Source organism: Boleophthalmus pectinirostris, unplaced genomic scaffold (assembly GCF_026225935.1).
Source record: "Boleophthalmus pectinirostris isolate CB_2022bp ecotype Guang Dong unplaced genomic scaffold, ASM2622593v1 HiC_scaffold_20, whole genome shotgun sequence".
Taxonomy (NCBI): Eukaryota; Metazoa; Chordata; class Actinopteri; order Gobiiformes; family Gobiidae; genus Boleophthalmus; species Boleophthalmus pectinirostris.
Genome location: NW_026571153.1, coordinates 28196406 through 28219086, shown reverse-complemented (window position 1 = coordinate 28219086; position 22681 = coordinate 28196406). Strand labels below are relative to the sequence as shown.

At 38.8% G+C, this 22681-nt stretch overlaps 1 protein-coding gene across 2 annotated transcripts; it reads right to left on the bottom strand.

Moving 5' to 3' along the window:
* Positions 1–1181: 1181 nt before the first annotated feature.
* si:dkey-112a7.4 (uncharacterized) lies at positions 1182–12258 on the bottom strand. Of its 2 annotated transcripts, none has more exons than XM_055156640.1 (3): positions 11993–12258; positions 9719–9948; positions 1182–3674 (listed from the first exon to the last, which is right to left on the bottom strand). In XM_055156640.1, exons 2-3 carry the CDS (start codon positions 9894–9896, stop codon positions 3592–3594), a joined length of 261 nt encoding a protein of 86 aa, XP_055012615.1. In that variant the 5' UTR covers positions 9897–9948; positions 11993–12258; the 3' UTR covers positions 1182–3591. The 2 variants fall into 2 exon arrangements, with proteins under 2 accessions (XP_055012615.1, XP_055012616.1); XM_055156641.1 differs by lacking the exon at positions 11993–12258 and adding an exon at positions 11333–11897.
* Between the last annotated feature and the right edge of the window lie 10423 nt (positions 12259–22681).

The following is a 22681-nucleotide window of genomic DNA, read 5'->3' as shown; positions in this document are numbered from 1 at the left end:
GGTGAGTAACGTAATCTGAATACTTTGGATTACTTGATTTGCTGTAGAGAAGCAAAGACGAGGAAATCTTCACATAAGATGTTTTGTCTGATAAAAGAAAATAAAAAGCCCAAACTTTATTTAATCGTATTAAAAATATTATTGATAGAAGACAAGGAGACATGGTCCAAAGAGCATGGTTTAGTCCTGTTAAATCCTGTTTTAGTCCTGGTTTAGTCCTGGTTTTAGTCCTGGTTTAGTCCTGGTTTAGTCCTGATTTAGACCTGGTTTTAGTCCTGGTTTAGCCCTGGTTTAGACCTGGTTTAGACCTGGTTTAGACCTGGTTTTAGCCCTGGTTTCAGTCCTGGTTCAATCCTGATTTAATCCTGGTTTAGTCCTGGTTTAGCCCAAAATGTAAAAACAGGAAAATACCACCATGTAATCCATTTATTTCAGCAAAGTAACTGTAATCCAATTACCACTCACTGAAACAGTAACTGTAACTGAATACAGTTACTCATAATTTGTACTCTGATTATGTAACTCCAGTACATGTAATCTGTTACTCCCCAACACTGAACATCGGTCCCACCGCTCATTAGACACTCCACGCCGCTGGACCCTCCCTCTCTGCCAAAAGCCCAGCTCCGCGGCTCAACATGCAAACAAACAGCACCGTGTGACAACTCCCTCGGCCGCGCAGGTGTGACACGAGCCACAGAACCCCAGGTACCAGCGCCCGAGCACGGCACGACCCAAAAGTCCCAGCGTAAGTGCGCCCGCTCGTACAGCAGACAGTCGTGCTGACTGGGCGGCCCTGAGCAAATCCTGCACCTCAGTTAAAAAAAAACAAAGAAAACAAAACAAAAGTGTTGTGTCCTGTGTGTTATATATGTATATTATTTATCCGATTCCTGATCGAAACATAACATCCGAGTCCAGATCGAGTCCACAATCACGTGATCGGATCAGGACAACCCTAACATGGGCCTCCCTCTAAAATAAATGAGTAGGAAGAGGGTTGACATCTGGGCTCCTAAATCCCTGGGGCCTGGGAGAGCAGACCCCTTTGTCCCCCGTCTACTGCCTTGCTTTGTAATATTCTGAGGTTAAACTTAAAAGTTAAAGTGTCTGATCATGAGTTCTCTGCATTGTGTCTCAAATGTTTTCAGTAAAATTACAAACAAAATTACTACAAAATGTTCACAAATAATCATCAAATTTATTTCCAGAAATGCAATATGAAAAGTCCCATGCAAACATTGACAGCCCATACTTTGAAAACCACAATGAGCTGTGTGCAGTGCTTACATGACGCAATACAATACAAGTTTATCCTCATGACATCATCAACATGAGTCTGTTTTACAGTGCAGTCCACTTCAAAATGAAAAACTACAAAAACAGCTTTCCAGATTGTCTCAGCAGTCAAACAACAGACTGTAATATTTGTGTTTACAACTTCTAGAAATACATTTTGAGGTGTCAGCAAGTTATAAGGTAGAGTAAATAGTACTTACACTGTAAAAAAAAAAGAAATGCTTACATGAGTTCAAATGACTTCAGTTCAGAAAGTGTATTTGAGGAGTGTGGACCAGTTTAGATTTAGGTACTTATAATGTTTGGTGACGGAAAGAGTCAAAAATGTTAGTTACATATAATGTACAGTGACAAAAAAAAGAGTCAGAAAATTTAGATTTAGTTACGTATAATGTACGGTGACGAAAAAGAGTCAAAAATTTTAGTTACGTATAATTTACAGCAACGAAAAAGAGTCAAAAAAGGTTTGTTTTGTATAATGTACGGTGATGAGAAAGAGTCAAAAATTTTAGTTACGTACAATGTACAGCCAAAAAGGAGTCAAAAATTTTAGTTACGTATAATGTAGGGCGACGGAAGAGAGTCAAAAAATTTGTTAATAATTCTTAATGTTTTTTTCTGAGTTCACTGGCTTGAGAATAGGTTTATCAAAATGTAATAATTTTATAGAAATTTTTAACCGTGGAAGGATTAAAGTAAGATTTTTAGAAACAATTTTAGTTATATTAAATGTAACCTAGAAAAAAAAATTATAATAGTAATAAATAAAAATTGTAAAAATTTAAATAAAAACTAAATTTTTAAAAATCATACGTAAAATTTTAAAAACACATAATATATTTAAATGAAAAATGTAGTAGTTGAAGTAGCAACATTTGATACGTATTTTTGGTAGAAGTAAGCTACATACAGTGTTTTTTTGTTTTTTTTTCTTGTTTTTTTTTTTGTGACAATACCCGTGCTGTACGTAAATAGTATATTCATAGTATATATAAACAACTAACAACCAAATACATATAAACCAACCCGAACTCCAAACTGCTCAAATCACACTTCTGATCTTACCTAACTCATGTACATACTTTTTTTTTTTTTTTTTTTTTTACAGTGTAAACGTGCTCACAGTTCAGAGAAATTTTACATATTTTCAACTTCAAATAACAAATTATCCAAAAGTTCCAAAGGCAGCAAGGACTCAACAAGCTTCTAGCCCTTGAGAGCGACCAGTTATGATCTGAGATGTTCCACAGACTTCATGCATAGAAGAACTGTCAACCACGGCACAGAACGGGCATGCCCACAAAAGTGCACCATTTGAAAAAGTCCAAAAAAAAAAAAAAAAAAAAAATTAAAGAAAAAAAATCTTAAGTTCCATTCAATAAAAAGACAAAGGCATTACAACATAAAGTGGTAGTAAGAATAATAATAATAATAGTAATAGTCATAATAAATAATGCTAAGTGATCCATCGCATTTGCATTGAGATAGAAGTCATTGCACAACCAAAAAATGAAATTCAAAATTGTTTCTTTACACAGTTCAAGAAGTTACTGTTCAAATTTTCACGCAGATTTCACAAATATATTTCAAGCCCGTGAAATTTGGCATAATTTTGATATGAGAAATTCTTTATATCTTACAAACTTCATATTTTTAACTCAAAAAATTCTCCAAATTGTCACATTGAAGAAAATTGTGGTCTTTCAACTTCATTATCTTTATTAAGTTAATCAAAAAAACTTCATATATGATCAAATTTGGGCTTTCATTCTTAGTGGCAAGAGTTGCAGCAGCAGCAAGTCCCTCTGATCAGAAGGTAACCAGTTCCAATTACGCCACATTGTTAACTAAACGACTCGTCTGTTACAAATCAAAATGAAACAGTAACTTTTTCCTCACAGTTTCATTCTCCAAAATCTGGAAAGTTTCTTAAATAATTCCCCACCGTGACCCGAGTCTTCTCCTGTCATTAGTAACCATAGCTACAAAAAGAAGAGTCTCCAGCTAATCGTTCACTCCAGTGCAACTTGTAGCCCTTTTTTAAGACTTCCAAACATCCTGCGAAAAGTCCCTAAAGTCCGTCAGGCGAGGTATACGGACGGACGGGGCGCTTGTTCGCATCCCCGCCGTCGTCAGCTTATCAAACACTATGTACAGTCAGCCGTTTTGTGTCGTCGTGGAGACCGTGGGAAGGCGTCGCTAAGACACTTGAAGAAGGCCGGGTCGGAGCGGATTTGGCGTCCCGTGCGGGCGAGGGGGGGCGTGGTGTGTTGGCACTTGCGGGCGGGGCTTTTAGGAGATGGGCGACAGGGACACGGGACACTGGTTGTTGTTGTTGTTCATGATGTCGTCCAGGTCCTCGTCCTCCAGGTCCACTGTGGAGGGAGAAGGAAAATATACAGTCACATATAGGTCAAAATAGTTCCATAACACACTCGCACGATAAAACATGCATTCAAGCTTATTGTATTATTTCCAGTGTTGGAAAGGTTACTTTTAAAATGTATTCCCCGTATGGGGATTACAGATTACATACCCCAAAATGTAGTTTGTAACGTAATCCATGAAGTTATTTAAAGTGAGTAATGTCATCTGAATACTTTGGATTACTTGATTTGCTGTAGAGAAGCAAAGATTAGGATGGTTTAGACCTGGTTTAGACCTGGTTTAGACCTGGTTTAGACCTGGTTTAGACCTGGTTTGGTCCTGGTTTATATCTAGTTTAGTCCTGGTTTATATCTAGTTTAGACCTGGTTTATATCTAGTTTAGTCCTGGTTTATATCTAGTTTAGACCTGGTTTTAGTCCTGGTTTAGTCCTGGTTTTAGTCCTGGTTTAGACCTGGTTTTATCCTGGTTTAGACCTGGTTTAGCCTGGTTTTAGTCCTGGTTTAGTCCTGGTTTTAGTCCTGGTTTAGTCCTGGTTTAGTCCTGGTTTAGACCTGGTTTAGACCTGGTTTAGATCTAGTTTAGACCTGGTTTATATCTAGTTTAGTCCTGGTTTATATCTAGTTTAGACCTGGTTTTAGTCCTGGTTTAGTCCTGGTTTAGTCCTGGTTTAGACCTGGTTTTAGTCCTGGTTTAGACCTGGTTTAGGCCTGGTTTTAGTCCTGGTTTAGTCCTGGTTTTAGTCCTGGTTTTAGTCCTGGTTTAGTCCTGGTTTAGTCCTGGTTTAGACCTGGTTTAGATCTAGTTTAGACCTGGTTTAGATCTAGTTTAGTCCTGGTTAATATCTAGTTTAGATCTTGTTTATATCTAGTTTAGTGTCCGGCAATGAGTGGAATTAACGAAAGGAAAAAAAAAAAAAAAAAAGGGGGATATAGCCCAAAATGTGGAAACAGGAAAACAGGAAAATACCTCTGTGTAATCCATTTATTTCAACAAAGTAACTGTAATCCAATTACCACTTACTGAAACAGTAACTGTAACTGAATACAGTTACTCATAATTTGTACTCTGATTACGTAACTCCAGTACATGTAATCTGTTACTCCCCAACCCTGATTATTTCACACATGTAAATATTAATGGCGAGCGAGCAAATTATCTCTGTGCGCGAGGAGAAATCTGACCTGTGCACAAAACAACCACTGGGGGGCAGAAGCACCCTCGAAAAAACAAACGAGCTCTCTCCAAGTTGATTTCTGCTCACACAAGTTTCATTTCTGCTCTCTTGAAGTTGTTTTCTGTTCGCTCGTGTGCAAGGTGGATTTCATTCGTTTTTCAAAATAAGACCACGATATAAAAGAATGAGAACTTTGCACATGAATTACTTGAGACGGGTGCGTTGGAGGAGAGGGACCAGCCCAAGAACATAGAGAAAAATCATGCACTCCATCTTTCTTGCAAATTGTGAGATTTATTGGGACAAAATGTTTCAGCACTAGGCCTTAAATAAGACCAAAAATAAGAACCCCAAAATACTTTTATTTTCTTCATTATCTGTCTCCAAACCCAAAATGGAAAAAAAAAAAAAAAAAAAAAAAGATAACAATAAAATTTTTAGTTTTTGATTTTGTGTTTAAATGAATAATGGAAAAAAACAAACAAACAAAAAAAAAAAAAACAAAAAAACAAAAAACAAAAAAAAAAACGTCCGTTTCCCGTTTCTATGACTTAAACTGTGATGCTGAACTGGACTAAAACTTAAAACCAACAAATAATAACAATAAAGAACTTGAATTCTATAGAAAAAACTTTGAATATTAATACGATATCTGCAAATTAATATATACTGACATATTTAAAAGTGTTTTTTGAAGAACTCAGATGCATTTTTATGTCAATTATAACTTTTGAATGTTAAAAATTACTTAGTTGTTTAAACATATATTTTACAGAAAGTAGTTATTATATTAGTTAGCTCATCAAAGTGATGTATAATGATTTGGAATCTTCTGTGAAGCATCCCTCGGTCGTCCAGGTAGAGTCCATGGCGAGGAGAAAATTCAGTTTGTCGACTGGACCAAAGTTAGTTTCATTTCGCAGCTCATCCAAGCTGCTGAAGAACTACTTGGATGAGCTGTGAAACATCTTCAAACATACTAACTTTGGTCCAGTCGACAAACAGAATTTTCTCCTCGCTGTGATTTGGAATCTTGTTAAAATAGACAGGGCTGATCAATTGAGCAGTTAAATAGATGATATGAGAAGATTTGTTAAATGGTTTCTGTAATCAAGAATTTCACTTAAAATGACATGTGGATAATATAAACATAGGAAACTAAAAACCATAACAATGTAAAATACAATATAAAAAGTGACAAGATTGCTATGTATATGCAATTTTAACAATACGCTACATTTACAGAAAATACCAAGTCGTTCTCCATCAAACTATCCCTTAAAATACCTTAAAAGAAAGTGAATGTGTAGCAATATATAATAAAAGTAAATGACATGAGAAATAATGATCAGATAAACTATAGATGGGGTCACTTTACTATAGCGGCATGTTGACCCCGGGGTCAGTATACTATGGGGATCAAAATTAGGGATGGGCATGATTAATTGATTAATCGATAACTGATCATTAAGAATTTCATTGAAACATTCGGTCAGTCTGCAAACAAACCGAAGCGCAAATGCGTATTTAATGATGATTTGTACAGAAGTGCTTCCACGTTGCGTTCGAAGGCGACAATTGTGAGTTCATGTGGACAAGCGTATAATGTGAAAGAAACATATGTTTCACAGTGTGTAGCCACAAGGGAACATATGTTTCGGTGTCCCAGGTGGGAAAGTTAAGCTGTTTTTACCAGGTGAGAGTCGTGCAATGTGGATGACGAGTCCCCCCCTCCCCCCGTACGGTGTCCTGGATTTGACAAACACAAATCTGGTCACACTAACCTGTGTTCAGCTGAGTCATGTCTTTTAATCCAACAGAAGTTGAACCACATCAGCGACACAAGAGCTGTAGTTTTATCTTTGCTTAGTTTATGCAAATTAGCGATGCGGTTTTAAGTTTTGTTTCTATGAGAGTTGCGCGAAAATGAATTAAACACATTATAATGTCAAACGGGCTGATGTGGCTCTAGAGTGGTTACGGTTTATATGTCGTAAAGTTTAATTTATTTATGCAGATTAGTGCAGATAGTAATAATAATGATGATCATTTTAATATAAAAACGTTAATGATTAATCGATAATCGATCGTTAATTCTTCCGACAATCGATTAAGAAAATTTCATCGAATGCCCATCCCTAGTCAAAATACTATCTCACACTCACTTATCCCAGGACTGATCCCACGACTAAACCAGGGCTAAAACAAGGACTGATCCCGATCCCGGAACTAAACCAGGACTAAACAACACTAAACAATACGCTCGAGTACATGTTTTATCGTGCGAGTGTATTATGGAACTATTTTGACGTCATAGAGACACGGTACTCGTTATGGAGCTTTAGGTTCAAATACAATCCATAGAACATGCACTTTGAACAGACGGTGAGCTGCTGAATGTGTGCGTGAATATGTTTAGCGAGCTGAGCAGATGCGTCCTCCGGGTTTCTGTAGTGAACAGTTTTGTTGCATTCATTAACACCTCAGCTGACGCCCACTGCACACGAGAGGACTTCACACTTTGGCTGCATTCAGACTGCAGGGCTTAATGCTCAGTTCGGATTTGTAAATTAAATCTGATTTTTTTTTGCCAGGTCATTCACATGTCTATAGAAGCCCTGAGAGGCAAGAAAGAGAAAAAAAGAGGCAAGTCATTTGGGCTCTATTTTCTAAATGTTTTCTTTTTTTTTTTTTTTTTTTTTTTTTCCACCAACTCAAAAAAAAATTCTACAAAGAAAAATAATAATGTTTTTTTCTCTTGTGTGTGTGTTTTTTTTCTTCACTGTTGATGTGGCTGATGAAAAAAAAAAAAAAAAAAAAAAAAAAAAAAAACGGCACTGAATGGTATGGTATGGTATTTACAGGAATATACTGGGAAAACACTTAGGCTCTGAGCAGTGCTTTTTTTTTTTTCTTCCCATCAGCCACATTAATGGTGGGGGGGAAAAAAAAAAAAAGAAAAAAAAAGTGTAGAAAAAAATATATTATTTATTTATTTATTGAGTTAGTGAAAAAAAAAAAAAAAAAACTCTTTGAAAATAGAGCCCAAATGACCCGCTTCTTTTTTTTCCCTCTTGCCTCTCAGGGCTTCTGTACATTTCCAATTAAATGTGACTTGTATGTGATCTGCAGTGTGAACTTTAAATGCCCCAAAAGTGTCTCAAGTGTGCTCAGTGTTTACAGAAGTCATCTAAACTCTGGGCTTGTCTCCCAAAATCTGATCCAGTTGTTCGGTAAAATGGACACGTTACACGTCCACGGCCGCTTCGTTTGTTTGAGTTTTTAGTCTCCTTGTATTTGACTCGCAGGCTTTTTATTTTTCATTGACACTGGAGCCAGGACTGTCTGTAGCTACACTCGGACATTTATTTGGCAATCATTTCAAAAAACGCCCAGTTCTGATAAGACTCCTCCGATTTGTCCTGAATACAGAGATCCCCACAAATATGAATGAACTCGCAAACCTCACTTTCCCTCCACTGACGAGACTCTAAGCCTGACGTGTAGGTGGGATGAATGCGCTTTGGCCGTTCAGACTGAAGTCGCATGTCAAAAGGATCAGATATGTATCAGTTTTAGGAGCACAAATCCAAGTGTCCTGGGTCACATTTGAAAAAAAATCAGATCTGTGTCGTTCAGACTGTCACTAAAAGATCAAATACAGGTCACATGGAGTGAAAAAAAAACCTGATTTGGGTCACTTCAGGCTGCAGTCTGAATGTAGCCTTTGCGTCACATCGGGACATTTAGTTACAGTTATTTGTCTCACAGTCACATGAAGGACAGAGACACCACACACTGGAGTTTACAGTAACGGTTTGGTGTGGACTGTGGGTCTGTTTTTCGGGGGAGAAACAAAGACACGAGGCAGTGACAGTTATCAATACTCTAATTTAGGGCAAAAAGGGGAAAAAAAGAAGAAACACGTGGATTAAATTCTGCTTGTAAAGGCCACAGCACTGTAGAGATGAAGATATATGACAAGTTTTGCACAAACTGCGTGTCATCTGTGGTACTTCTGTGTAAGAGCCATGACTGTGGGTGTCTAGCACAGACTGGATGCTGATTGGCTGTTATTAAGCTTGACCACAAGCAACAGTCATAAATATCCAACATGTTGAACTTCCCCGTCTCGCAGACACCCAAATCAGTTTAAATTGGGCCTGAGTCTCGTGTGCAGCTGTCTGAAAGCACTGACCAACATTACCATTTTGTACCAGGGTCATCCCACGTCATTTCATCAAATTTCCAGAAAATCTCACGTATCATGTTTTTTTTTTTTTTTTTTTTGAAAAAATTACCAGCTGGGCCCTTACTGTCATGTACCAACCCTATGGAATTTTAGTCATTTTCGATTAATACTTTTTAAGTTACAGCTCATTTAGTGAGGGAGTATGTTTTTTCTCTGCCGTTTTCACAGTATTACACATACAGGGCTGAAATTTTGTAGGTTTGTACAAAATTTAAAATGAAAAAAAAAAAAATTTAAGTTCATATAAAATGACAATGAGTTGAGATACCAAACGTTTGATAGATGTTATTTGAACACAGAGTAGAGGAGTACAAGATATCGACCTGTGAAAACGGCCGAGAAAAAAAAAATTACGTGCATTTTGGGCCCGTAAATTGACACATACTCCCCTCACTAAATGAGCTGTAACTTACAAAGTATTGATCGAAAATCACTAAAAGTTCACAAGGTTGGTACATGATGGTAAGGGACTATTTGGTAATTTTTTCAAAATTTTTTGAGATGGAAGTGCGTGGGCCATTTGTTGAAATGGAATGACCCACCAGTGTTTATCAACTCTGTTACAACCACAGCTCATACTCATTTCCCACGCTGCTTCACTCACCTTTCTTGGAGCGGCCGATCTGGCCCAGCTTAGGCGCTCTCTGTCCCAGCCTCTGCGGGTTGGGGCCCCCTGCGTGGCCGTCCTGGGGGTGTCCGGGGTTGTACTGTCCCCCGGGGCCCGGCTGCTGTGGGGGGCCGCCGGGGGGGATGAGCTCTGGGATGCCTGAGGAACCGTACATGTCCACCTGATTCTTCTGACTTCTGCGAGGATTCAAAGCTCAAAACAGGAACCTGTCAATGAATAAAAACATATTTTATTAAAGGTGCAATGTGCAACATTTCCTGAGGGAAGTTTGCAACCTATATTGTTGCTTGTAGATTGTAAATGACAGTATTTTGAAGTAACAGAAGCATGTAGTCAAGAAATCTGTAGGCCTAGTACAAGTTTTTGTTAATCAGAAAAAGGAGGAGCTGGAGGAAGCGTCTGGGGTGAGGGAAGTCTGGGAGTCCCTGCTTAGACTGATGCCCCCACGACCCGACCCCGGATAAGAGGAAGAAAATGGATGAATGGATGAATAATAATAAAAAATTTTTAAAAAAGTAATTCTCATACTTGAAATATTGTTTTCTTTGTTTAAATTTTGTGTGTATACTCTTTGGAAATATTTTCACTTAATTTTTTTTTTTTTTTTTTATATAATAATAAAACATAAATCTGTTATCTGGACAAACCTCCCGGTCAAAGCCTGATCTCTGGGCCTGACTAGAACTTGGATGGAGACCTCTGACAATACCACAGTGGCAAAACTAATGTTGTGTCCTTAGGCAAGACATTACGCCCACACTGCCTAGTATGAATGTTGTCTGAGTGTAAGTGGTGATGGTGGTTGGAGGGACAGTTGGCTCAGATTGGCAGCCTCACTTCAGTCTGTCTGTCCCAGGGCAGCTGTGGCTACAGTAGTATTTTACCACCATCGGGTCTGGAGTGAATGAATAATGCACCAAACTGTAAATCAGGCACGTCCAAACTATGGCCCGTGGGCCAAAGGCAGCCCTCAGACAAATGTTTCTTGGCCCTCAGGCTTCCAGGTGAATTTGTCCAAAGTACCTTGCATGAATTAAAAATTAACTGTTTACTGCAAGTTTTTTTTTTTTTTAAATCTGCATTAATATAGGTAATATTTAATATTTAGTGTGTGGTTTTAAGGATCTTAGCACGAATTAAGACTGATGGCTCATTCTAACGTGTTAAACATGTACATATTTCAATTATTCACTGTACTGAGAACCAGTCTGTGGCCCTCGATCAGCCCTCTGCTTCATCTGTGTTTAGATATATGGCCCTTGATGAAAAAGGTTTGGACACCCCTGCTGTAGAGTGTCTGGAAACAGTGCTACATGCGACTAATGCAACATTATTACCTTCTTATCTCTTATCTAGTATTTAAATTTACAAAACAGAATTGAACAAACACCAGTGAATTCCCCAAAACACCATCAATACAAGAAGCATGAAAGAAGTTTGAGTTTGGTTTAACTCAACTTATACTGTATTTCTTTGTTTAATCTGTTGAATAACTGTGACTCTGTATTTAGCCTAATGGACATAATTCAATGTGAAAGGAAAAACATCAGGCCTACAGACCAACACTATCAGATCTACTCGAGCACTTACTCAGTTGTGGTCCGCTTATGCTTGAGTAATACCTTTAGAACGATCAACAACTGACGCAAGTACAATTTTTGGATACTCTGCACTTTTCCCATTTCCCAATAAATGCCCTTCTGCTGTACGGCCGCTAGATGTCGCCACTGCACCGCGTTTCGGCCCGAGCGCCTCCTTCACTTCCGCAGTTCCAGTCAACAAAGAATGTATGGACCCACCGCGCACGACCCAACACAACGAAAACAACACGGTGTAATACGTAAACCATTCACGATATTCACTCTGAAATCAGTGTCGAATCACAGCTTCGTTCCAGGCCGTTACAACACACTTGGTTATTTGTTTACGCGCACCATTTTAGTCACAACGCAACTACTAATGCCGCATTCAACGACTTCACGTGACATTTAGTCCACGTTTTCACCGTTTACCATAAATATGACGTCAGATTTCGTGCATGGACACTTCAGATCGCGTTCTAAATTAACACGACACCACATACCGAGTTTTACGCAGCGTTTGTGTATTCATTTGACAGCAACCTCGTGCGTAATGGTCAGAAATGGATGGAAAAACACGTAAAAGAATATCGTATACCACATCTAGTCAAAATATAACATAGTAAGATGTTATAGCTTCCCATGACAACTGTTATAAACGCGGGATTACCTTTTGGAACGCAGCGAAACGCGGAGTAATCCAATCTTGTTTATACGCACGCCGCTTCTCTTCGTGCGCCAGTTGTTATTCCCCACGGAGTTTTATTCGATATCTCGCGTGTTTTCCTCCCGTGGTCGTGTGCGTGCTGGGGACTCGAGCTCGTGGGGATTTCCTCGTGTCGTGTCGTGTCGTGGAGTCCTCGGGGATCGTGGTGGTGTAACGGAGGCGAGGGCTGGTCGGATATAAGCGCTCGGTAGGTAGGTAGGTAAAGCAGCTCGCGGTGGAGGTGTGTCTAGTTACGACGTAGTGAAAGAGCGTTTACGTACGGTGGGCGGCGGCGGAGGGCGGGGGGGAGGTGATTGGCAGCGCGGGCAGCCAATCGGAGCGCGCACTGACGTACCGCGTGCACGAGCAGGTGAGTATGTAAAAGCGCTTTAGGGAATAAACAAGTCTGCCAAGGTCCAATATTACGCAGAATTGACTCATGTGAGATTTTACTCATGCTATGATTCTGTTACGTCCTCAAAAACATGCTCAGAGTTGTGTTTTGTCTCGTTCGCACATGTTTGATTTTATTATTAGCTCAAAATGCCCCGTTCCACTTTGTGATGTCATGAAGCGGTAGGCTGGTTTTCAAGTGAACAGCTCCTTTTACCCGAAGAGACTGGCCATTCCAAGGCTGATTTATTCTAGTGAAAGTGTGTGAAGTTTAAAAACGCAGTGGAGTACTCCCTGTATTACCGCATGAGTTGGAACAGTGTTTTCTTAAGTTGCCTAAATGTATGTTTTAAATGTGGTAACAGCAATAGAACATGACTTAAAGCTCACAAGAGTCCGTTTGGAGTAATGTTGAGGAGAACAACCTTTTCCTCGCGTGTTCGTTAGTTTTTGCTTAGATTAAAAATTACACTTGAAACAGAAATAAAGTCCAGATAATTGACTTATTCCAATATTAGAAAAGTCATACTTGTACAAGGAGTCTGTGCTGACATTCCTATGCAGAGACTCAATATTTACGCCTATACAATGATTTTTATACGTAAACTATAGTGGGAGGTAGGGGTGTGCAAAAAATCTAAATATCGATATATCGTATCATTTAATGTGCTGATACAGTATCGATATTGTGGGCTGCTGTATCGATATATCGTCAAGAGTATTTTAGGTATATTTTCACTAAATTAGTTTGTGTAAGAGCTACAGTTGTGTTGACATTTTCACTGTTTTGAGTAAAATGGATGTTTTTCACATTCACTTTTCACAAACTTAGTGGACTTTTAGTATTAGAGCCATCATTTAGCCTTTTTTACACTGTACCGTATCGAATCGATGTGAAATATATTGTATCGAATCGTACTGAATCGAAAGCTCACTGTATAGAAAAGCGTATCGTATCGTGGCCTATGTATCGAGATATGTATCGTATCGGTAACTTCTTAAAGATACCCAGCCCTAGTGGGAGGCGAGCATGGTTTAGACTTAGTGCCTCTTCGTTGGTGCACAGGTCAGTCAGGCCTCTTGGCACGTTGTACAATCTTATCTGATTGTGACAAGGATCCCCCAGATTCATCTCACTCCTCTTACGGGATTCATCTCACTCCTCTTACGGGATTCATCTCACTCCTCTTACGGGAGCGTCTCGCTGGTGTGATCAGGGTGATGAGTCGTGTCCCTATCAATAAGTCCTTGCCCTATTAAGTTTAGACATATAGATAGAAATAGAAAATCTTGTACATGAACTGAAACTATCCCTGCATCCCTCAGCTGTAATCTGGTCCCTGTTTTCTGGGCCATTGTATATTGAATTATAATAGTACAATAATCAAATATAACAGTACATCAGTAACTGTACAACAGCACATCACTTACATCATAGCAGTAGTTATACACCACCTAAGCCTGGTTATTTAATATAGGACCTTTCATAGGTTGATGTGAAAGAGTGCCGAGACATGCAAGATTTTATTGTCATTGTCATCCAGTGGTGTTCTGTAGTGGGATTTTTTAAGTGGGGGTTCGTGATTCGTGACCCTCCAAAACTCATCCACTCAATTTGACATGCTGAAATACACACAGGTGTCATGTAGATTGTTAGTTTATTTAAAATAAATAAATAAATAAAAATAAATCACTTTCAGTACAAACAGAAAGGTGCCAGCCCAGTAAAAATCAGTAATATTTGATGTTTTTTACTCAAAATGATGCAGAATCATGTTATTAACATTAACACTCTTTATATAATCACCTCCAGAATATAAATCACAGACTACAACACATGAACCAGGACTGAACCAGGACTTCAGTCCTGTTTTAGACCTGGTCTAAACCAGGACTGAACCAGGTCTAAACCAGGACTGAACCAGGAGGAATAAACCAGGACTGAACCAGAACTAAACCAGGACTAATCCGGGACTAAACCAGGACTAAACAAAGACTGGACCAGGTCTAAACAAAGACCGAACCAGGAGGAATAAACCAGTAAACGAGGACTAAACCAGGACTGAACCAAGACTAAACTAGGTCTAAACCAGGACTAAACCAGGAGTAAACCAGAACTGAACCAGGACTAAACAAGGACTAAACCAGGATTAGACCAGGACTAATCTTGGACTTGAGAGCAAGAGGGAGAACCCCGAGTCTGTGGAGCAGCGTGTCCGCAAAGCACGATCGGGCGACGGTGACCTGGCTTAGCCCCATGAAGCTTAGATCTCTGCACCGGTCCTTTCTCCTGCGGTCACCCGATGGTCTATGCAGGCTCATCCTGACACTCAGTTCTGGTTTAGTCCTGGTTTAGACCTGATTTAGTCCTGGTTTAATCCTGATTCAGTCCTGGTTCAGTTCTGATGTAGTCCTGGTTTAGACCTGGTTTCGTCTTGAATTAGACCTGGTTCTGGTTCAGTTCTCTATAGGACAGTCCTGCTGATCTTCATGAGCCTATGCAGTTTGTTTTCATCATTGCCAGTAGCTCCACTTTGACATTTAAGTTGTAGCTATCGGGAGAAGTGTGTGGACGGCGTACCCCTGCGTACCACACTCACTACACCCCTGTTGTCATAAAAAACAAACAAACAAACAAAATAAATAAATAAAATAAAATGTTTTGTTCCCTGTGGTTTAGACTGAACTGATAAACACTTGATTTTGTTTATATTGTGACCCAGATTAAAGATCCTACATTACTCCAACTCAACTCTTGTGAGTCACGTTCTAATGCTGTAACCTCCTCAAAAATAGTCCTGGAGTTGTGTTTTATTTCATTCACACATTTGCGTAATCATTTATTATTAGTCTGTCTACATCTCCAAAGATCAAAATGTTCTGTTCCACCTTGTGATGTCATGTGGTTTAAGTGAACAGCTCCTTTTACCTTCGGCAGAGATCTGCATTTCCAGGGCTGAAATCACGTGGGTGAAAGGAACAAAACACAACTCTGGGTATGTTTATGATGAGGAAAGGTTAAAACATAAAATAGAAAAGAGTAAAATGTCCCCTTTAAGTCCAAAGAACACAACGACAGGGTTTTCCCCATATGTTGCTTAGTGTCGGGAATCCCCACCATACAGGTTTGTGACGTATGCACTTGTTCAGTTCTGAGCTGAATATTTAGTAATTATGTGTAACTGCTTCCTTTAATAACACCATTATAATTACACTAAATTACCCTTGTGTTTATTACTTTTTTCCAAAGGTGGTGTTTCATTCACAGAAGAGTCAAATGTTCCACAGTGTGACATTACATTTATTCAGTTACAGGTGGTTTTATAACTAGGGATGGGCATTCGATTCAGTTTTCTTAATCGGTCGTTGGGAGAATTAATGATTGATTATTCATTAATCATGAATGTTTTTATGTTAAAATGATCATCATTATTATTACTATCTGCACTACTAATCTGCATAAATAAACTCAACTTTACAATTTACAATTCAACTTTATAATTCAACTTTATAAACTTTACAATTCAACTTTACAATTCAACTTTATAAACTTTACAGACTTTACTTTATAAACATAAACACTCTAGAGTCACATCAGCTCGTTTGACAGTAGAATGTGTTTAATGCAGCTTTGTGCAAATCTCACAAAAACAAAACTTAAAACCACGTGGTTAATTTGCACAAACTAAATGAAGAAAACTACAGCTCTTGTGTCGCTGATGCGGTTCAGGTTCTGTCGGACTAAAGGACAGGACTCAGTGGAATATAAGTTAGGGTGGCCATATTTGCGTTTGTCAAAACCAGGACAGCGTACGGGGGGTGGGAGGTGGAGCCTCGTCATCGACATTGAGCGACTCTCACCTGGCAAAACTTTTTCATTTTTTTCAGTGTCCTGGTGCTTTGAGGTCCCTGACACTGCGAGTGGACACTGAAACATATGTGCTGCTTTGCACACTGTGCACATGGACTCACACTTGTCTCGATCGGGACGAAAAGCGGGAAATTTCTTGTACAAGTCATCGTTGAATGGCATCTGTGCTTCGGCATGTTGCAGACTGACCGACTGTTTGTGTCTGCTCGCTCAATTTAATGGCCCAGTGAAAGGTCATGAAAACCCAGACATTTCCATGTCTTTATATACATATAAAAAAAAAGGAGGTGAAAAACGGACATGTCCAGGGAAAAACGGGTATTTGGTCTCCCTACATTTGGTTTGTCGATTAAAAATGAACGTAATCAACGAAATTCTCTGATTCTCGAAAATCAATTATCGATTAATCGACTAATCATGCCCATCCCTATTTATAGCCCAAAAGTATCTGGAAAAACAAACATTCTGACTGTGAGTGGGGTCGCCTCTCCACAGATCTGACCTGTGATTTGGTCTGGTTTGGTCTCTGGTTCTGTTTTAGTCTCTACTAAACTAAAAGTTAAAATGTAGCTGTTAACTTGAAAACTACCACTTCATGACATCACAAAGTGGAACAGAGCATTCTGATCTTTGGAGATGTACACAGATTAATAATAAAGGATTATTCAAACTTAGATTTAGACAAACTTTATTGATCCACTGGGAAATGGTTTGGACACATTCATTCACACATCACAACATAATATAACAACAAAGAGTAAAACATATAAATGGTAATAATAAACTGTAAATAAGTAGCTTGGCTCTCATGCCTCACAGCAAGAAGCTTCCAGGTTTGATCCCTGGGTCTTTCTGTGTGGAGTTTGCATATTTCTCCCCGTGTGTGGATGGGTTTCTTCTGGACGCTCCGGTTTCCCCCATCAACCCAAAACATGCTACACCAGTTAAATTAAATGTGTCAATGAATGTCAATTAAATATAACCAATCAATGACGTAGCAAAAAGACAACAAGAAACAAAGTCACATAAGACAGAATTGTGACCAACCACTGCTGTTGTGTCCTTAGGCAAGACACTTCACCCCCATTGCCTAGTATGAAAGTGGTGTGTGTGTGAGTGATGGTCGTGTTTGGAGGAGCTGACGGTGCAGATTGGCAGCCACACTTCTGTCAGTGTGTCTCAGGGCAGCTGTGGCTACAGTATTAGTTTACCTTCACCGGGTCTGGAGTGAATGAATAAAGCTCTGTAAAGTGTCTTTGTGACAAATGTCTGTGAAAAGTGTTATATAAATAAAATACTTACTTACATAATTATATAAATGTATATGTACAAGTTAAAATAAAATAGAAAAAATAAGTAATAAAATATAAAATCTCAGCTTTAAACATGTGTGAATAAAGCTAAACACAATATATTCCAATTCGATGGATGTTTTTGAGGAGGTAACAGCATTTTAACATTAAAGCCCATTTGATTTGTTGATGTGAAGATGTGCAGAGACATGTGAGCTTCAAGATTTTGTTGTCATTGTCAGAAAAAAAAAAAAAAAAAAAAACTATTAAATTAACTTTTCACTTTCTGCTCTTCACTGTAGTTTGGACTGGACTGACAAACACTTGATTTTGTTTATACTGTGAACTAGATTAAAGGTCCTACATTACTCAAAATTGACTCTTGTGAACTTGAAGTCATGTTTTAATACTGTTACCTCATCAAAAACAGAGCTGGAGTTGTGTTTTGTTTCATTCACATGTTTGAGTAACTCTTTATTATTAGTCTGTGTACAAATGCAAAGCTCATAATGCTCTGTTCCACCTTGTGATGTCATGAAGTTTAAGTGAACAGCTCCTTTTACCTTTTGTAGAGATCAGCAATTCCAGAGCTGATATTATCCAAGTGATTCTAGTGAAGTTGTATGCAGTTTAAAACCACAGTGGAGCACCTTCTGTATTACCCCCTGACATCACAAGTTGGAACAGAGTGTTTTCAGAAGAACGTCGTCCAAATCTGCAGGGTTTGCGTGTTAAACGTGTGAATGACAAACCTTAAGCTTAACAAAACACGAGTCCAGGTCTGTTTGTGATGCAGAAACATCATTATACGTTTATGACAGTCCGTGTATTGTAAACTGGGGATTCCTAATCTTTTCCGACCTGCCACACCCATAATGACCAAGTAAACAACCGCTCACGCTGCTGAAAATGTGATGACTCCACCTAGAGAAGTCAGAACCTGTTATTATAGGCTGCGATTTCTCATTATTGAAGAAACAGATTGGCCTGCTGCTGGAGCGGGAAGGTAAACTTCGGTCACAGGACGACTGCCACCATCTGGGTTTTATGTTGTGTCTTATATGTACGCTAAACTATACAGTGAGCTTTGACTTTGTGATGCTTGTTGTGTTTCATTTCCAGGATTTGAACAAGGAAAGAAAAATGTACTGATAAGGAAACAGATACAGAAATGACAGTAAATGGACTCTTGTGAGCTTTAAATCATGTTCTAATGTTGTTAACTCCTCAAAACCAGTGGCGGAGCGTGCATTTCACACTTAGGCCTTCAGCAGTGCTCCATCTGAAACAATCCACTCCTCAAGAACTATTTTATGGTTATAAAAGCATCTTATTCTACAGAAACACAGTATAAAGAGCTGTGGAGATTCTGTGCACAGAGAAGTGAGGGGGGGGAGTGCTGGGGTGCTAAACCAAAACCAGATCTAAACCAGAACTGTTTGTCAGGACTGGCCCGAAGGTGCACCTGCGTAGACTGTTGGGTGACCGCAGATGAAAGGACCGTGCCGGGGCTCCATGCTGCACGGGGCTCAGCTCTGGACGGTGCTCCACGCCGCGTGGGGCTCAGTGCAGCTGTTGCCCGATCAAGTCCAAGATTTGTCCTGCTCTGGCTGGTTCAGCTCTGAAAGGAAGAGGACAGACCATTTGGAATTATTTAATAATAATATAATTAACATCAGTTTGTGATTCAGAGATTCAGAGATCTCTTGTGACCCACCTGAGGATCACGACCCAGACTTTTGGGAAACAATGTGCTAAAAAACTCAAATTTTATTAATTAAATGATTGTTATCATAGTAAATAGCCTAAATAAATAATGCTTTATGTATTATAGGTATCTAAGGCTTAATGTCACATTTAGAACAGAAAGGCCCTAAAATCCATAACTGCATCTGCAAAGTTGTTTAATAAAGAAATTAGAAGAGCAAGCAAACCTAAAGATCCAAAGAGATGTGACACTGACGATGAACCAACAAAGGGCAGAGGACAACACAAGGTTTATGTAAGAGAATTTAAGTCATTTATCTTCCATGTGTATCTCAGTTTAATACTGACTCACAAAAGCTATTTTTACACCATGCTCTTCCTTTGGCATAACATTATCTAAATTGTGGCATATTGCTGACTAACTGGTGCCTACTGGACTTCATATTATCACCACTTGCTTTATAAACCTCCTCCTCTGGAAGTATAGTCGAAGGGACTTGAACACTCAAAGATCACACCATGTTGACTTTTCAAGTCCCCAGCCCCATATTACTGTTGGTAACTAAACTTCTCTTGCTTAAGACGTCCAGTTGGTCTCCAGCCTTTTACTTCCACCTTTTCTTGGACAAGCTGAAAACCTCTACAACAGTTTACAAGCACACAGATGAACAAGACAAAATGTGAGACACATTAGGGTGGGGAAAAAAAAAAAATCAATACAGGAACAGGAAATAAAACTGAAAACACACAAACACACACACACACAGTTAATTACAAAATAAAACCGAGTTAAGAATCAAATAACTTTGAAAATGAACACCATGACTCTTACTGTGGCTCTAATATTTACTTAATTTCTTGCCACCGTTAAAAGAGTAGCTTTTGGAGAAGTAATACACTGAAGGAAAATATTTGGAGACCCCTGTAATACAGGAAGTGCTCCACTGCGTTTTTAAACTCCACACACCTTCACTAGAATCATTTGGTAGAGTCCAACCCTGGAATTTCCAATTTCTATAGAACTAAAGGTAAATGCAAACTGACGATGTTTAATTCCAGCTTCAAAGTAGTTCTGTTTCTGTGTTTACTCTTCTCTTTTAATGTTCATTTGATGTTGTCTTTATACTGTGTATGTCTTTCTTATTCTGTAAAACACTTTTACAAATTGGGCTAAAAAAAAAAATAAACACTGCTTCATGACATCACAAGATGGAACAGAGCATTTTGAGGTTTGGAGATGTAGACAGACTAATAATAAAAGGTTATTCAAACATGTGAATGAAACAAAACACAACTCCAGGTCTGTTTTTGAGGAGGAAACAACATTCTAACATGACTTAAAGCTCACAAGAGTCAATATTGTGCAGTGTAGGACCTTTAAAACCTCTCTCCCCCTGCGTCTGTTTGTAAATGTTTATCTCACTCATCACATATTTCATGCATAAGTCACGCATAAAACGGGAAAAACAGAACTAGTTCATTTTCAACTATTTGTCCCAAAGTCATTCCTCGCTTATCTTTATGCGTTTGTAAGAGTGTTTGCCATCGCTTCCTCATTCTCACAGCAGACTTATTTTGGGTTTGTCACCTCCTTTTTTCCACGTACATGTCATTGCTCTTCCTGGAATGTTCCACGGCGTGACTTTAAACAGCTCTACCTTTATGTTTATTCAATAGAGGTTTTGTAGCTCAAAAATACCAAGAAAAACAGACATTCTGACTGTGAGCGGAGTCGCCGCTCCACAGATCTGACCTGTAACGTGATCTGGTTTGCTCACAAATCAAAGGGTTTAATACCATACTATGAAAAGCATTTGACAGACCCTCCACCTGAAAAGTTGCACCTTTAAAGTGATTATATTGTTATTTTCTGATTTATGTTATAATGTCGTTTCCTCATCACAAACTAATCAGTGTATCATTTGTTCATTAGTTTTTCAACATAAAATGAAAAAAATAAGAAAATAAAAAGCAACTGTTTTCTTCATTATTTGTCTCCAAAATAAAAAAAAAAAAACAAAAAAAAAAAAACTGATAATGATTTGTTTTTTTTAGTTTTTGATTTTGTATTTAAATGAAAAATGGAAAAAACGGATAATGGATGTTTCCCGTTTACGTGACTTCCGTGACTACGATGTCGGACTTCTGCATATGGGACTGAACCAGGACTGATCCAGGTCCAGGACCAGACTGAGACCGAGACCAGACTGGCACCATCGCAGTCACGGAAGTCACGGTCGTTATCCGTTTTTTCCATTCTTCATTTAAACACAAAATCGAAAACTGAAAAAACGAATCATTATCCATTTTTTCATTTTGGTTTTGGAGACAAATAATGAAGAAAATGGTTTTATATTGAAAAACGAATGATAAACATATTCAAACATACTCGTACATAGAGTTGTGATTTGTTTCATTCACACTAGATCGTGGAAACCTGACCGAAGTCTGACGGGACAAATATTTAGATCTTATTTTCAGGCTTGGGTTGGACTCTGACACATCAGCGCGTCAACTGTTTCCTGTCTACAGTAAAACCACTTGCTCTGAGGACTTAATGCTCAATTTGGATTTTTTTTGTGAAATTGCTGATCTCAACCGAACTAAAGATCAAAGTGATGTTAACTTGAAAACTACGACTACGTGACATGACAAGGGGGAATGGAATATGTTGGCTACGATCAGACTGCAGCTTGAAGTGACCCAAATCAGATTTTTTGGCCCCTATTCTCCTGTATCTAATCTTTTAATGACAGTCTGAACGACACAGATAAGATTTTTTCAGATGTGATCCAGACCACTTGGATATGTGCTCCTAAAACAGACACATATCTGATCTTTTGACATGTGACTTCAGTCTGAACGGCCAGGTCACATTCATCTGCAAGAATGGTGCAAGAAAGGTCCACAAACGTTCTTCTCATCATACGAAAATTGTGTATGAACTCCATGTGAGTGAAGCAGTGAAGCACAGATCAATCCCAACACTCTTGGCCGCGACTTCGCACCCACATGTTACTTTCTATGGACGTTGCTGCCACTGCCCCACAACACACCATGACCAAAATCCTCATCCTCCTCCTTCTCAATCTCAATCTCCACCTGAAGTGACCCAAATCGGCTTTTTTCGCATCTATACAACCTGTATCTGATCCTTAAATGTTTTTTCCAAATGTGACCCAGACCACTTGGATATGTTGATATCTGATCCTAAAACTAATACATATCCCAGGCATGTCCAAACTATGGCCCGTGGACCACATGCGGCCCTCAGACAAATTTTTCTTCCAGGTGAATTGGCCCAAATTACATTGCATCAATTAAAAATTAACTTTTTACTGCAAGTTTTTTGAAAATCTACCTTATTAAAGCTAATATTTAATATTTAGT